At 43.4% G+C, this 13,452-nt stretch overlaps 1 protein-coding gene across 22 annotated transcripts in view; it reads right to left on the bottom strand.

Annotated features, from left to right (window-relative positions):
- The window catches only part of LOC113016628 (CLIP-associating protein 1-A-like), a 57,125-nt gene that overhangs the window by 22,461 nt on the left and 21,212 nt on the right, over positions 1–13,452 (bottom strand). For 17 of the 22 annotated variants that reach the window (XM_026159577.1, XM_026159579.1, XM_026159583.1 and 14 more), the window contains 12 exons: positions 6,451–6,585; positions 6,262–6,338; positions 6,063–6,155; positions 5,828–5,973; positions 5,571–5,706; positions 5,154–5,224; positions 4,314–4,373; positions 2,926–3,003; positions 2,638–2,805; positions 1,379–1,425; positions 907–1,110; positions 254–280 (listed from right to left, as the gene is read on the bottom strand). In XM_026159577.1, coding sequence (XP_026015362.1) covers positions 254–280; positions 907–1,110; positions 1,379–1,425; positions 2,638–2,805; positions 2,926–3,003; positions 4,314–4,373; positions 5,154–5,224; positions 5,571–5,706; positions 5,828–5,973; positions 6,063–6,155; positions 6,262–6,338; positions 6,451–6,585 — 1,242 coding nt within the window. Of the gene's footprint in view, positions 1–253; positions 281–906; positions 1,111–1,378; positions 1,426–2,637; positions 2,806–2,925; positions 3,004–4,313; positions 4,374–5,153; positions 5,225–5,570; positions 5,707–5,827; positions 5,974–6,062; positions 6,156–6,261; positions 6,339–6,450; positions 6,586–9,660; positions 9,915–13,452 lie in introns of those variants that run through there. The other 5 variants (XM_026159582.1, XM_026159584.1, XM_026159600.1 and 2 more) reach the window with 2 other exon arrangements.

The raw sequence follows: 13,452 nt of genomic DNA, 5'->3' as shown, positions 1-13,452 counted from the left end.
CTGTTCTCAAGCAAGGAAAAACTGCATGTGATCGTAAAACAACTTCAGACTCAAAGCAGAAGCTACGGCTACTTTGTAACTCTGTCATCATATTTGTCTTTGTAACCGCACAGGTTGGTAGTTTTCCAGGTGTGTGTGTGCGTGTGTGAGAAACTGGAGTAAACCATGCACAGACAGTCCATGCACTGATTACAGATGACCACCATTACAGAACTGATGGAGGTAAAACACCCACCACACCCACACAGCTTACCGTCTGCGTTAACAGACCACGAACCGTCTGACAAGCGAGCGAGGCCGGGAGAAACACAACAGGGTTTAGGGTCAACAGGTTAGGCTTTAGAGGGGCGGAGGAGGGGTGGTAGTGGGAGGGGGGCATACACAGCAAATTTGATTTGGATGGTGAGCTTATGATCAGATCAGATCAACCTGAGACAAATGCATGAACGGCCCACACCAATTTATTTATTTGAGATTGATTCAGTAATCGTATTATCAGCCAACATGACAATTATATAATGAAAAAATAGAAATAGCATCTTGATCCTGATCATAAGACCTCCTGCCTGAAAGACATCAAATTATATAAAAAGCAGCAGAATCTGAAGCTGAATAAATGCAATTATTCAAAGTATTTGTTTGGGTTTCATTAGCACCAAACAGCAGATGGTGATTTTTTTACTACAAACTGTTATTTTAGTTTTTGTTGTGTGAACTTTTGAGCCATCTTTTTGTTTTTTGTTTTTATAAAGTGTGCTCTGTGATTTTTGCATAAATCGGCCTGTGCTCGTGGTCGTGCTTTTAGGTTAAATACGTTGCTATAAGTGGAGCTGCTGGTCCAGTTTGCAGCTAGAAGCAACAGCAGAGTGTGGAGCAGGATAACTGCAACGTGAGCGGCTGTCTCACCCAGTGAAGCGTAGGATCCAGGAGGCAGCGCCGAGGCAGAGCTGAAGGGCGAGGCCGACGACGGCACAGTGGAGGGTACGGCAGGCATCCTCGTGCGGGCGGTGGCGCTGGCCGCAGCGTTTACGTCCACGTCGCTGCGGGAGCGCTGGAGTGAGCCGGGGGAGGAGGCGGCAGCCGGCATCCTGGAGGTGTGGGCGGGTTTGGCTGGAGAAGGACAGATAAAGTCAAACTGTTTAACGGCAAATCAACTTGATCAGAGGCAGATCAGATTAGATCACCTCTGGTGCCTTTTTTGCTTTAATAAATCGAATTTTCTTGCATTTAGGTGATAACAGAGCTTTTATTGAGGAACACACACTAGACAAATACGTGCTCCTCTTAAAGCTCAAAGAAAACATGACAGGAGATCATCTGCTGCACGCAGATTTAGGTTTTTCTAAATGAACAGAAGAGCCAAACAAATAGTCCTTACATCGGGCTGAGCTGCTCCCAACAGTGCTTTTTGCAGACAGAGGTCGACTGTGGAAGAAGCGAAAGAGAGAAGCTTGTTTAGAACAGCAAAGAAATGGTAAGTGTGAGATATCAACTGTCACAAAATCATTCAAGACTTCCCCCAAAAATCTGCCAGTGCTGCTCCTTTGTGTCAAAACAAAAGCCCTTTGACATGAGACTGAAACACTGATTGACCTGCATTTACAGCTGTGGAAAAGTATTCACTGTTTTCCTGATTTCTTTTTTTAAAACTAATAACTGGTTGTTCCACCGTTGGCAGCAAGAACTGCAAACAAGTGTTTGTGATAGCTGACAATGAGTCTTTCACATCACTGTGGAGGAATTCTGGCCCACTCTTCTCTGTAGAATTGTTTTAATTCAGACACATTGGAGGGTTTTCCAGCATGAACAGCCCGTTTAAGGCCAAAACATTTCAATCGGATTTAAGTGCAGACTTCGACTCGGCCACTTCTTCAGTGTATGAATTGATTACTTCTTCACACAGGGCGAGGTAGGTTGGATACATTTTACTTTAATAAATGAAATCATCATTTAAAAACTGCATTTTGTACGTATTCAAATGTGTGACAGAATACCACACTGTAATATCACAGTCCCACCTCATCAGCAGGACGGCTTAGTTACATTAGTTACATTAGTTACATTCTCTGCTGCTGTAAATCACATCTTTTAAAAAAAGACCATCTGTGACAAACAGCTCATCCGCGGCGCACACACACATCAACACAGCAGCTTTTTATTAGACGTGGACGGCACAAAGATCAATGAGGCCCTGAACATGTTAATGAGACAGGAGTCAAGTGACAGAGAGGAAAGAGACGGGAGCAAGAAAGTGATCTGCAAAGGCAGAAATTCATTCGAAGCGAATGAGCGGGCTGGTGTGGCAGCAGCACTACTGTATGTGACTACAGGACAAGTTTAAGCTTAAACCGCTTAATGCAGTCATTTCTATTCAGTCTATGACAGCAAAAAGATCAATAATCAGTCCAGGAGCAGAAAACTACACATAGATTAGATGTTTCCATTATTTCTACATTAAAGATATGTTATTGGGTGAGAACTAGTCTTCCATCCTTGTGTTTTCCTCTTTGTGAGAAGATAAAGAGATGTGAGTTAGTCAAAAAACTAGATGAAGGGCCACAAAGATTAAAACCTTTTCTCCCTTTATGACTTTAATCAATAAACTGATCAATCGGGGAGGAGGAGAGGAAGTCTCACTTGAGGCTCTCCTGAGAAGAGGAGGAGGAGCGGTCAGAGGCGGGCAGCGACATCAGACTGTCTCCGCTCCTCAGGTGAGCCTGCAGAGCTTTCTGATAGGACGACTCCAGGCCCTGGAACAGCTGCTCCGCCTCCCGGCTGAAGTGACTGTGGAAGCTCCAGTAACACCTGCAACATCAAGCCAGAGGGCCACAAACCTCCATTAGGGCACAGGCTGATAAACATTCTGCTTTTACGTCCTTTTCCTTTGTTTCTGTAGGTTTAAGGTGCGAGTGCGCTCAGACTTACTTTCTGGCCACAGAGCGAGCCTCAGCGTCTGCATCATGGATCCCTTTCTTTATAGTCTCCATTAAAACTGTGCCGTGCCTGCAGGTGGAGGAGAACAGGAAAACTGTTCGCGTACCTGCTTTCATTGAGAGGCAAACAATGCTTGAACATGCGCGTGTTTATTTGTGTGCTGATTTCTTTTCTCCATCCTCAGTGCTCCTTGTTGTTAAGATGTGTTTTATACATACATACATATATGGTGTCGACAATACCCAAAGCCTTTCAGGCTGAAAATAAGCAGGTTTAGGGACACATGGTTAGCTGAATGAAACGTTTATAAAACTTTAGGGTTTTGCCACCCTAAAACCTTTAAAGTTTGATCTAGGATATTTTATTAATATTTATTATTTTATCAGCTTAATGACTGTTACAGCTGCTTTAGCTTTGCTGCCACTTTTGCGTCCCACTGAGATCACTGTGGCTCAAAGTTTCAGTGGCGTTAACATTAAGTACAGTCAGTGAAGATAAAAACAGGCCAAACTACTCTGTCATTCAGCATGGTCAAACTCAACCACCATGCATGCAGCACTATCTCACAGCTGTAATGACAGGAAGAGTCGCAGCCTGCACACGCCCCAGCATTAACTGCAGCAGTGACCTTTAAACTGCCATCTGCTGTGCAGCCTACACTCCATCAGCTCTGCTGGCACTTTAGTCTCTTACGGCTCTATTAATCAATATTTAGGGATGTTGCTCAGATTGTGCTGAATGTGCAACAGGAGGCAGTTGCATAGAGAACTTTACCAAATAAAGCACAAAGTGTGGATTTAAATCTGATGGAAAAAGTAAAACGATCACAGCTTGTGACCTTTTTTTTAATAACAAAACCTAAAGAAAGGTACTGAGGTTCAAATCAAAGACCTAATTTTCTCAAATTAAAACATTTTTAGTCCTTTCTCTTAGTAAAACTGATTTGTAGCTCAATGACTCAGATCCGCACATAGACAGCCTCTGACTGAGTGATCGATGAGAACCAGAGCGCTCCCCTGACACTGAGGGGTCAGCTCGGGTTTCTCCCTGGCGGCGGCGGCTGCAGGAAGCAGCCGGGTGGAAACACAAAGAGCTTTTTGGTGGCAGACAGAGATCCCCCGGCATTGCCATGGAAACCGCTGAGACAGACCTTGACCCGGTCGGTGTCGCATTTCCTCACAAGGTAGCATGTAGGGCTCCAAGTGTCCCACAAATCACTGTCACTGCTATTGTTTTGTGTTTACTGCATGGCTCTCTGCGTATTCCACAGTTTACACACAGTTAGTGCTGAAGGCACGCCTCAGATACTACTAACCATTAATCCAACTAAAACTGTGAACCCCTGCCATCAGCTGACCCACTGTTCTATTTTTCCTCACCTCTCCAGACAGCTCGTCTGCCATTCCTGCAGCAGCAGGTCTAAGAACTCGAAGCAGCGCCTGCAAACAGGAAGAAAGCAATCAAATTATTTTTGAAATAATCATGAATATTAAAATCTAAATTAATGTAAAAATGAAGCAAGAAAGATATACATAAAAAATATTATAAAACAAATAAATATAAATAAAATTGAAATATATATAAAATAAAGCTAAATTAGAAAAAATATTAGAGTGAAATGAAAGAAAAAAAAGTTGATAAATTCACATTTAAAATGTAAACAAATATTAATAAAATATATGAAAATATAACATAAACACATGAATATAAATGTAATAAAAAGCTTAATTAAAAGAAAATACTGGGATGAAATTAAAACAAGAAATGAGGAAATAATAATAATAAAACATGTTTATAATTAAGAAAATAAATAAGTATTAAAATAATATAATTTACATAATACGGACTTACGGTATAAAAATTACTACTTATAAAATAAAAAAGGAAAAATACTTAAAAAAGAAATTACATATGTATGAAAACAAAAACAAAATATAGAAAACACAAAAATAAAGGAAAAAACTAAAAACACAATACTACATATACAGATAAAAAGAAATTAAACAAAGACAACATGAATCAAAAATAAACATGATAAAAAAAAATATCATCAACAATAATAAATTAATGATAAATATAAACATATAATTATAATAATAAAAACTATAATAAAACAAACTGAACTCAAAGAAACTGGAAAAAAATAAAACCACACTAAAATATTATGAAACAATTATAAAGACAAAAACGATCAAAGAGAAAATGTGAGTGTGTCTCACCTTCGCACAGCCACAGATTTGGAGGTACAGTTGCTGGTGATGATGGGGATGAGGCGTGGGTAGTGTGTGTGCTGTTGAGAAAAAGGCAGAAGGAGCTCTCTTAATTTACTTCAGACAGACAAGCTCCTGCATTTGAATTCATTTAAAAAGAAATTTGTTCCATCTGACAACAGTCAAGTCTTTTCTTCTGGACATGAAATGTGATTTGATCAAATTTTCTGTGAAATCCATCCTGTTATGACATCAGGCTAACATTGTTATGTCTGGAGAACATGTTCAGATCAGATAGAGCAGCTAAGTCAGACCATGCATGGATGAAGATTTAATAGGTTTAAAGTTAAACTTTTTTCTTCCTTGAATGTCATAGTCAGTGATCAGCATCGAAACCGCTCGCAGCCTCTGCTTTATCGCACGTACTCTGAGGATGAGATGGATGGCGGCCACGCCGGACGTGGCCATGACTTTGGCACTGTTGGGGACCAGGTTGAGGAGTATTGGCATGATGGCCTCTGCTGCGTGATCGAACCGGTTGCCGAGCACTGACGACAGGTGTCTGATGGATGGAGAGGAAGACAGATGGATTCATTTCAGCTGTGCACTAATGACAGGCAGGAGGAGACGATCAGCCTGGTTTTATTTTCCTTTTCTTTTATCTTGTGAGCCATGTGCCTTACCCCAGAGTGATGCAGGCCTCCCTCACCACCTGAGATCGCAGGTCCTTGGCAGACAGCTTGAACGCCGCCTCCATGAGACGCAGCTGCTGCAGGAAGCCGTCGAACTCTGGTGCACCGGCCAGTAGCAGCGAACGCACTTTCTTCAGCTGGTGGAGCACAAAAAAAGTTCAGTACACACACACCTTCACTGATATTTCAAACTGAGGCGAGGGCCAAGGTCAGGACATGTCCTTACAGCTGCCACTCTCAGCTCCCAGTCCCGCTTGTCGTCCGACAGCACGTCACGAATCTTCGTCATGGCTTCCTCCACCTCCCTGTTAGAGTAGATCTGATGGAGGAGAGAGAGAGGAGAAGGTCCACACACGAGCAGGAGTCTTACTCCCTGCAGATGGAGACGGTCAGCCGTTTGAAGTACATGTCACATATGTACTAACCTGCACTGTGGGAACATCTTCAAACGCCTGGATGAAGTCCTCCTCATCCACGGCTCCAGCACTGGACCCGTCCCTCCCTGCAGAAAACACAGCAGAAAGAATTACAGATCCACAAAACGCAAAAACTGTCATCTTATTTTTTTTTACATCCTCATGAATAAATTTGGGTGGCGATGCGGTGGTTCTGACCTGCAGACTTGCTGCCGGGGGCAGGGCGTTGAAATGAACCCATGCTCACCGCCTTCCTCCCGGACAGCGAGGTTCCTTTGGACGAGGACGAGGAGCGGCCGCCGTCCACCGAGTCATCGTCCTCGAAGTTCTTGTCTGTTGGGGAGGAAGAAAAGAGAGGGACAGTCATGTGACTGAACAACAAAGTTCTCACAAAGAAAAACGCCACTGCTGAGCATCCAAACAATGCGGCGCAGCAGGAGGACTCTGACATTTCTGCGATTGGACTTCAGCTGACGCAGAGGGCATAACTCGCATTCCTGTAACACCGAATTAGCGAGCTGGTAATGGCGAGGAGGGCAGCAGGTCAGAGACACAATGCCCTGACAATAAAGACAACAATTAGCCCTGTGTTCCCAGCCAGAGCGACCACAGGAGGACCGACTCACATCCTCAGGGCAACCATCTGAAAACTGACTACATTTATCCTCCACACTCTCAGATTTTATGATTATTATAAACAAATAAAAGCTTTGCTTCATCAGAGAGTCACACTGATGGTTTCCCTTATCTCCCCTGCTTGATACTGACACATTATCGCATACAAATGATCATTTATGAGACAATCCGCTGGTTTCAGACACTCCAATGTGAATATTTGTTGCTGTCATACATCATTATAGATATGATAAATGGACACGGGTCATACTGAGTATTTTTATTACTTATCTTTAACAAACAAATGTTTTAGTCCAGCTAGTTACACACTGCTATAATGCCAAATATATATTTAATTAATGATGTCAGTGTATGTACACATAAACCCACTGAGCCTCAAAGTTCTTTACGTGCTCAGTTTTTTTCTACTCTAGGATCTGAACATGAGACTGATCCCAAAAAAAGAAGCATATATCCCTAATTATACAGACACCTACCTGCTGTTTACAAGGCCCCGTTTTGAAAGTAAAAAACGTTAGAGGAGGAGCTAAAGCATGACAGCCCAGTATAAGACAAGTATGGATTATTTTGAATTGTGAACCATGCAAAGCTACGGTAGCATAGTAAATGAATACACTAATAAAATAATTTGTTGCCCTTTAGAAACAGGAAACAATCATTCTGAGTAAAATGCAGCTGAAATATATATTATCAAAATTAATCATTAAGGGAAATGTGTTTGGTATAAACTGAATATATGCTAAATAGTACATTTCATTTGATCAGATTCCACTAAATTAAATATTTTACATTGTTCTTTTAAATAAAACTTACATGTAATCTAATTACTAATTAAAACCAGTTTTCTGAGAGTAAAGATTGTGGATGTGGAAATGAGCAGAGCACATGGCGATGTCTTTGTCTTCTCTTCCTGTCATGTAAAACAAACAGGCAACAAATCCTCACAATTCAGGGGCCAGATCTGGAGAATATCCAGCAAACCATCTGTTTCACCTCTAATCATTATAAATATAATCTATTACATTTGAACTGATCAGTAATTGAACCAAAATACAGCAACAAGAAGCAGCTGAAAGAGGCCCAGCCCTGTGCAGATGTCTCCTGCGGTGGACGCCAGAGCGCCACGTGAGCCCCCCTCAGCACAGGAATCTGCCAGGCCAGCAATCAATCCTTTTTCATTATTTAGAGTTTCAACACACACACGCACACACAAACACACACAGAGCAGCAGGGAGCTGAGCCAACACATCAGTCATGTGACATCAGGTTGGAGGTCTTCCTCACAGCATAACACACTGTGAGTGTGTGTGAGGGAAAAACACAGCCTCACCTGTCACCTCAAGTTCAGCACGCTAACACAAACAGAGCGCGACACCGAGAGAGGACCAGGACGGTGACAAACATGTTAGCACCAGATGAAAATCCAGCCACAGCAGCTCTGAAACTACAGCTACTAACAGCGTGACATAAGAAGACGTTTGGACGGCGCTTTGCTTTCTGTCGATCGATGAATTTAATCTTATCACGGCTTCTCTGAGAGGGGTATCATCATCACCAGTGTGCTGTCTTACTGTTAAAAAGCCTTGTAAAAGCCTCGGGTGATGTTTCATAAGGAAAAAAGAAAAGCCTGCGTCGGTAAAGCTACTTTCTGATCAACAATCTGTTTTCATATGTTGCAGGTCGGACATTAGCCGGTCTTTAACCTGCTTGCTCCTAATTACAGGAGTCTTTTCTTTTTACTTTAAACATCGCGGCTTTGACTCAGAGAGGGTCATCTGTTAATCGAAACTCTGGAGGAGACATATGCCGACATATGTCAGCAAAGATAATGACTCGAGTGTGAGGTTAAAAGGGCTTAGGTACAGAATAAAGAGAGCACTTGTATGAGCGTGTGGGTGAATGAGGCTTATTGTAAGCAAGTACTATAAGTGTTTAATCTGAGTAGAAGATGGCTGTAAAAGTACCAGTCCATTCAAACTCAACACAGGCACAGGCTCTTGAAACACACAGACGATTTCCAGCAGTGAGAATGTGTCTGAGGCAGAATATTTCCTGCTATTTTACATGAAAATAAAAGATTGTTACCAAACGGTACAGAAAAGACGACAATTTCAGTGCATCAGTCCAAACATCCACCTGGCTAACAGTGAACCACTGAGGTTACATTTTAGCCACAACCTAAAGAAGCACAGCTTTGAATCAAGCCTCATAATTCTTCAGTTCTAACCTCTGCCTGTTAAGTAAAGGAACAGACGTGACCATAAACATAAGAGTAAACAGGCCCTCGGTGGATTTCAGAAGTTACTTACTGTACTTGTGTGAGGATTCTTACAAATGCCAGAGACAAAGAAAACGAGGTGACAACAGCCCTCAAAGTGCACCACAGACATCATTTACAGAATCAGAGGAGGATGGGCGACAGAATGAAGCCTTTCACATCAGATTTAACCTTCACGGCTGAGTTTTTATCAGCTCGTCCTTCCACTCTGATCACACACAAGTAGATTAAAAGTTTCAGTGTTTACTCATCACACTTGCTCCTGCAGCTTCCTGACCTGAACCCTAACACACATCACTTCCTATGCATTGTCCACACAACAATCCAGCAGAGAGCAGGCCAGGAAAAGACAAAATCCTGCTGTGTTTACGATCGAGACCAGGCACACGCGTTCCCCCTGGAATCACAGCTGTACCCGCACCGCACCTTCATCACCGATCACGGCTGCGAATCGATATCGATATTTGATTTAGTCCAGAGGAAGAGGAGCTTACAGGAGCAGATCCGCCTGCAGACCAGTTTCCTCAGCATGCCGGCAGACAGACAGGCAGACAGACAGACAGTCAGGTGGTCCTCCGCTCCTCTGTGCTCCTCACATCTTTTCCTCCAGCTGTGGAGGGAAAAGAGGGGAGGGAGAAGCCGAGCCTCCCCCCTCTCTCCTGTCAGGGAGCATGTGCTCCCAAACGCTCTTCCTCTGCGTCTTCGTCCTCTAATTCAAACACGCTCGCAGTGAGGACAGAGGATGGAGGAAGAGGAAGAGAGGGGATACAGAGGAGTGATAGAGGTGGGAGGGGAGGAGGGGAGGAGCAGACCAATGGGAGGAGGAGAGGAGGAGATGGGAGGGGTCGCTTAGGGGACAAACCCCTGCGGTTTCTGAAGCGGAGGCGGTGCTGGTGGGCGGCGCTAGAGATGAGGGACAGCTACGGAGCCGTGATGACTCAGGAAAGAGGGAGGAGGGTGGGAGGGTTGGTCTCTATAGGAAGCCGGTCCCCTGTCGGCGTTAACGTCAGGCGTGGAACCTCCACCAAGGTTCCTCCGTCAGCCCACAGCAGCAGCAGCAGCTTTATCTCAGCAAGGTCACTGCAGCTCCACACGTGTGAGAAACTTCACTGTTAGCGCTGAGGTGGAGCAGGAGGAGGCTGAGTGATGTCACAGAGTCTGTGTGTAAAATAACAGTTTCTAGCGTATGTCATCTGATCTGGACGAGACCCAACGCTGTTTTTAGGTTATACAGATTTATTGATATTATAATTGACTTATTATTATATTTGTGTTCTGACAGGAGCTGAGTACCGTAACTGTAGTACAGCATAGCTTTACTTTTTAAATCCCACACTATACCCACTATACACGAAATCTTGTGACATAAAGTGAAATATGAGGATCAGATTAATCTGAGAAAGCGTGACTGAAGGCCTGAAGGAGGAGCAAATAAACTTATGTGCGATTAGAACTCGGCCATCAGTGTGAAATCAATTTTGATGAAGTCGCATTAAAGGTGGACCTAAAATTAACTGCGCATAGAAATAATGATAAACCATCAGGTTTCTATTACGAAGTAATAATAAAAAGAGAAATTCTTCACATGTTGTTGTTGAGAGGCCCGTTTTGTTTCACTTCACATATCTGTGTGATATCATATTCCTCTTTTAGGTTGTGTTGCGCTATTTTGTTCAAGCATTTGGCAAGAAGGGAAAATCCTCCTCACATTCCTGCTCAGATGTGACTGACAGAGCTGATCCTGTCCACTCATGACAGCTCTCGTGATTCCACAGCTCTCTGTTGTGACCGTTTGTCACAGAGAGCTGCTGAGGAGGGCAGGAAGTCAGACAGAGGAACGGCAGAGAGCATCTGGTCTTTTTTCAAAATAAAAGACACTATGAAAAATACGTTTGCTTCTGAAGTTCTCTCAGTGCGATCTGAAGCTGCGAGAAGCACCCAGTTAACCCAGCACCATCACAGTGATGTAAGAGTTGGTTTTTCTTTAAGTAACCAACCAACACTGCTGGTCTGCATGGATGATGCTTTGAGCCCTGACTGCACAAACTGTAACGCCATCAAAGCATCACAATCATTCATAATCATGTCTGAGGAGAGCCTGACCTGCTGTGGTCTTCATCTCTGAGCTAACGTATCATACATAGACCAATACTGACCGACCTGACTGTTAAATGCACCCTCTGAATGCAAGCAGAGCACCTCCACCTTTAACCCCTCAGGAGAAAACACACAGACACTCCCCCTGCTGTCACCGTCAGCTTCATTTATATTCATCAGCATAACCTTGAAGGTCAGACAGCAGAAACTGCTCAGTCCGGTTTAAACAGTTTTCCGATCAAAGGAGATACTCGTGCACATTATATGTCAGAAAGCTGCTCTGCTTCCACAAGATGGCACAGTTACCACACTTAATGCTGACAGTTAGAGCCATAACACATTTCCTTTCACATCCTCGTTCTTCTAGTACACGGGCAGGGAAACAGGAAGACAGCGCGGACATGCAGAAGGTCAAGAATAAAAATAACAAAATATCAGTTCTTCAAATACTTAAAACAGTTTAAAGAATCATTTCCTACATTTCTTACTCTATCTTCTTCTTGCACTGTTGTCGTGTTTTTGCTTCATTTTTGAAATATCTAACAATCTCAGCGGCCTATAAATAAATGAACTGCCTCAACAAGTCTTCATTCATATAAATAATAATGGATTGGATTTATATAGCACTTTTCAAGGCACCCAAAGCGCTTTACAATACCACTATTCATTCACTCTCGCATCCACACACTGGTGGAGGCAAGCTACAGTTGTAGCCACAGCTGCCCTGGGGCAGACTGACAGAAGCGAGGCTGCCATATCGCGCCATCGGCCCCTCTGGCCAACACCAGTAGGCAAGTAAGGTAAAGTGTCTTGCCCAAGGACACAACGACCAGGACAGCGAGCCCAGGGATCGAACTGGCGACCTTCCGGTTACAGATGCGATTCCCAACCCCCTGAGCCACGGTCGCCCAGTAAATCTGTCCCTTCACGCTTTTTCACAGTGATGCAAAACAATAAGCCCTCAGTATCACTACATGCACATCCTGAATGTATGCTTAAGAAACACCATCTTGAGTTTAAACAGAGTAAACAGAAACGCTCAGAGGATGGACACAGGATGAAAAAAAGCACCAACACATAGTTCTTTACACACAGAGCAGCTCTGAGATGTGTCTAGAGCAGGCATGGGCGAACTACGGCCCGGGGGCCACGTGCGGCCCGTTAAACGTTTTGATCCGGCCCGCCAAACTTGAAAAAAATTTAATAAATTAACCTTGTTAATGTTTTATTTCCCCTGCAATTCTGATGTTTCCTCACTAGATGGCGCACTCTAGATATATTGGCTTTGTTGAGGTGAAGCGGCGTAGGCCTATTACTCCACGTTTGCACTTTACCCTGTGACCTACCGCCCCTCTATGAAGATGAGCGGTCCCAAGAAAAGGAAAGTGGACAGAGAATGTCGAGTGTTCAAAAAGGAGTGGACAACTAAATATTTTTTCACTGAACACCGATCATCTGCTGTTTGCCTGATATGCCAAGAAACTGTGGCGGTTTTTAAAGAGTATAATATTAGCCGTCACTTTGCCACAAAGCACGCAAATTATGCTAGCAAGCTCTCAACAAAAGAACGGGAATCTGCTGCTGAGAAGTTGGCAGCTAATTTGAAGGCTCAGCAAAGTTTTTTTCACCGTCAAACTGCCATTCAAGAGTCAAGTACCAAGGCCAGTTTTATGCTTTCATTCAAAATAGCAAAGGCCAGCAAACCACTGTCAGAGGGCGAGTTTTTAAAAGAATGTATGGTAGAGACAGCAGGTATTTTGTGCCCGGAGACCAAAGACAAATTTGAGAAAATCAGTTTATCACGGCGGACAGTGACTCGCCGTGTAGAACTAATAGATGAAGATATCACCAGCATATTAAACAAAAAGGCGAAGTCATTCACTTTTTATTCTTTAGCACTGGATGAAAGCAACGATGTCAAAGACACTGCTCAGCTCCTCATTTTTATCCGAGGAATCAACGAAACCTTTGAAATAACGGAGGAGTTTTTGACAATGGAGTCTCTGAAAGGACAAACACGGGGAGAGGACTTGTTTGAACGAGTGTCTGCTGCCATCGAAAACATGAAGCTTCCCTGGAGTAAGCTTGTTAACGTCACCACAGATGGATCTCCAAATTTAACGGGAAAAAACGTTGGCCTGCTGAGGAGAATCCAGAATAAAGTGAAAGATGAAAACTCTGACCAGGAT

The sequence above is a fragment of the Astatotilapia calliptera genome, chromosome 23 (assembly GCF_900246225.1).
Source record: "Astatotilapia calliptera chromosome 23, fAstCal1.2, whole genome shotgun sequence".
NCBI lineage: Eukaryota > Metazoa > Chordata > Actinopteri > Cichliformes > Cichlidae > Astatotilapia > Astatotilapia calliptera.
This window is presented reverse-complemented; position numbering and strand designations above follow the sequence as displayed.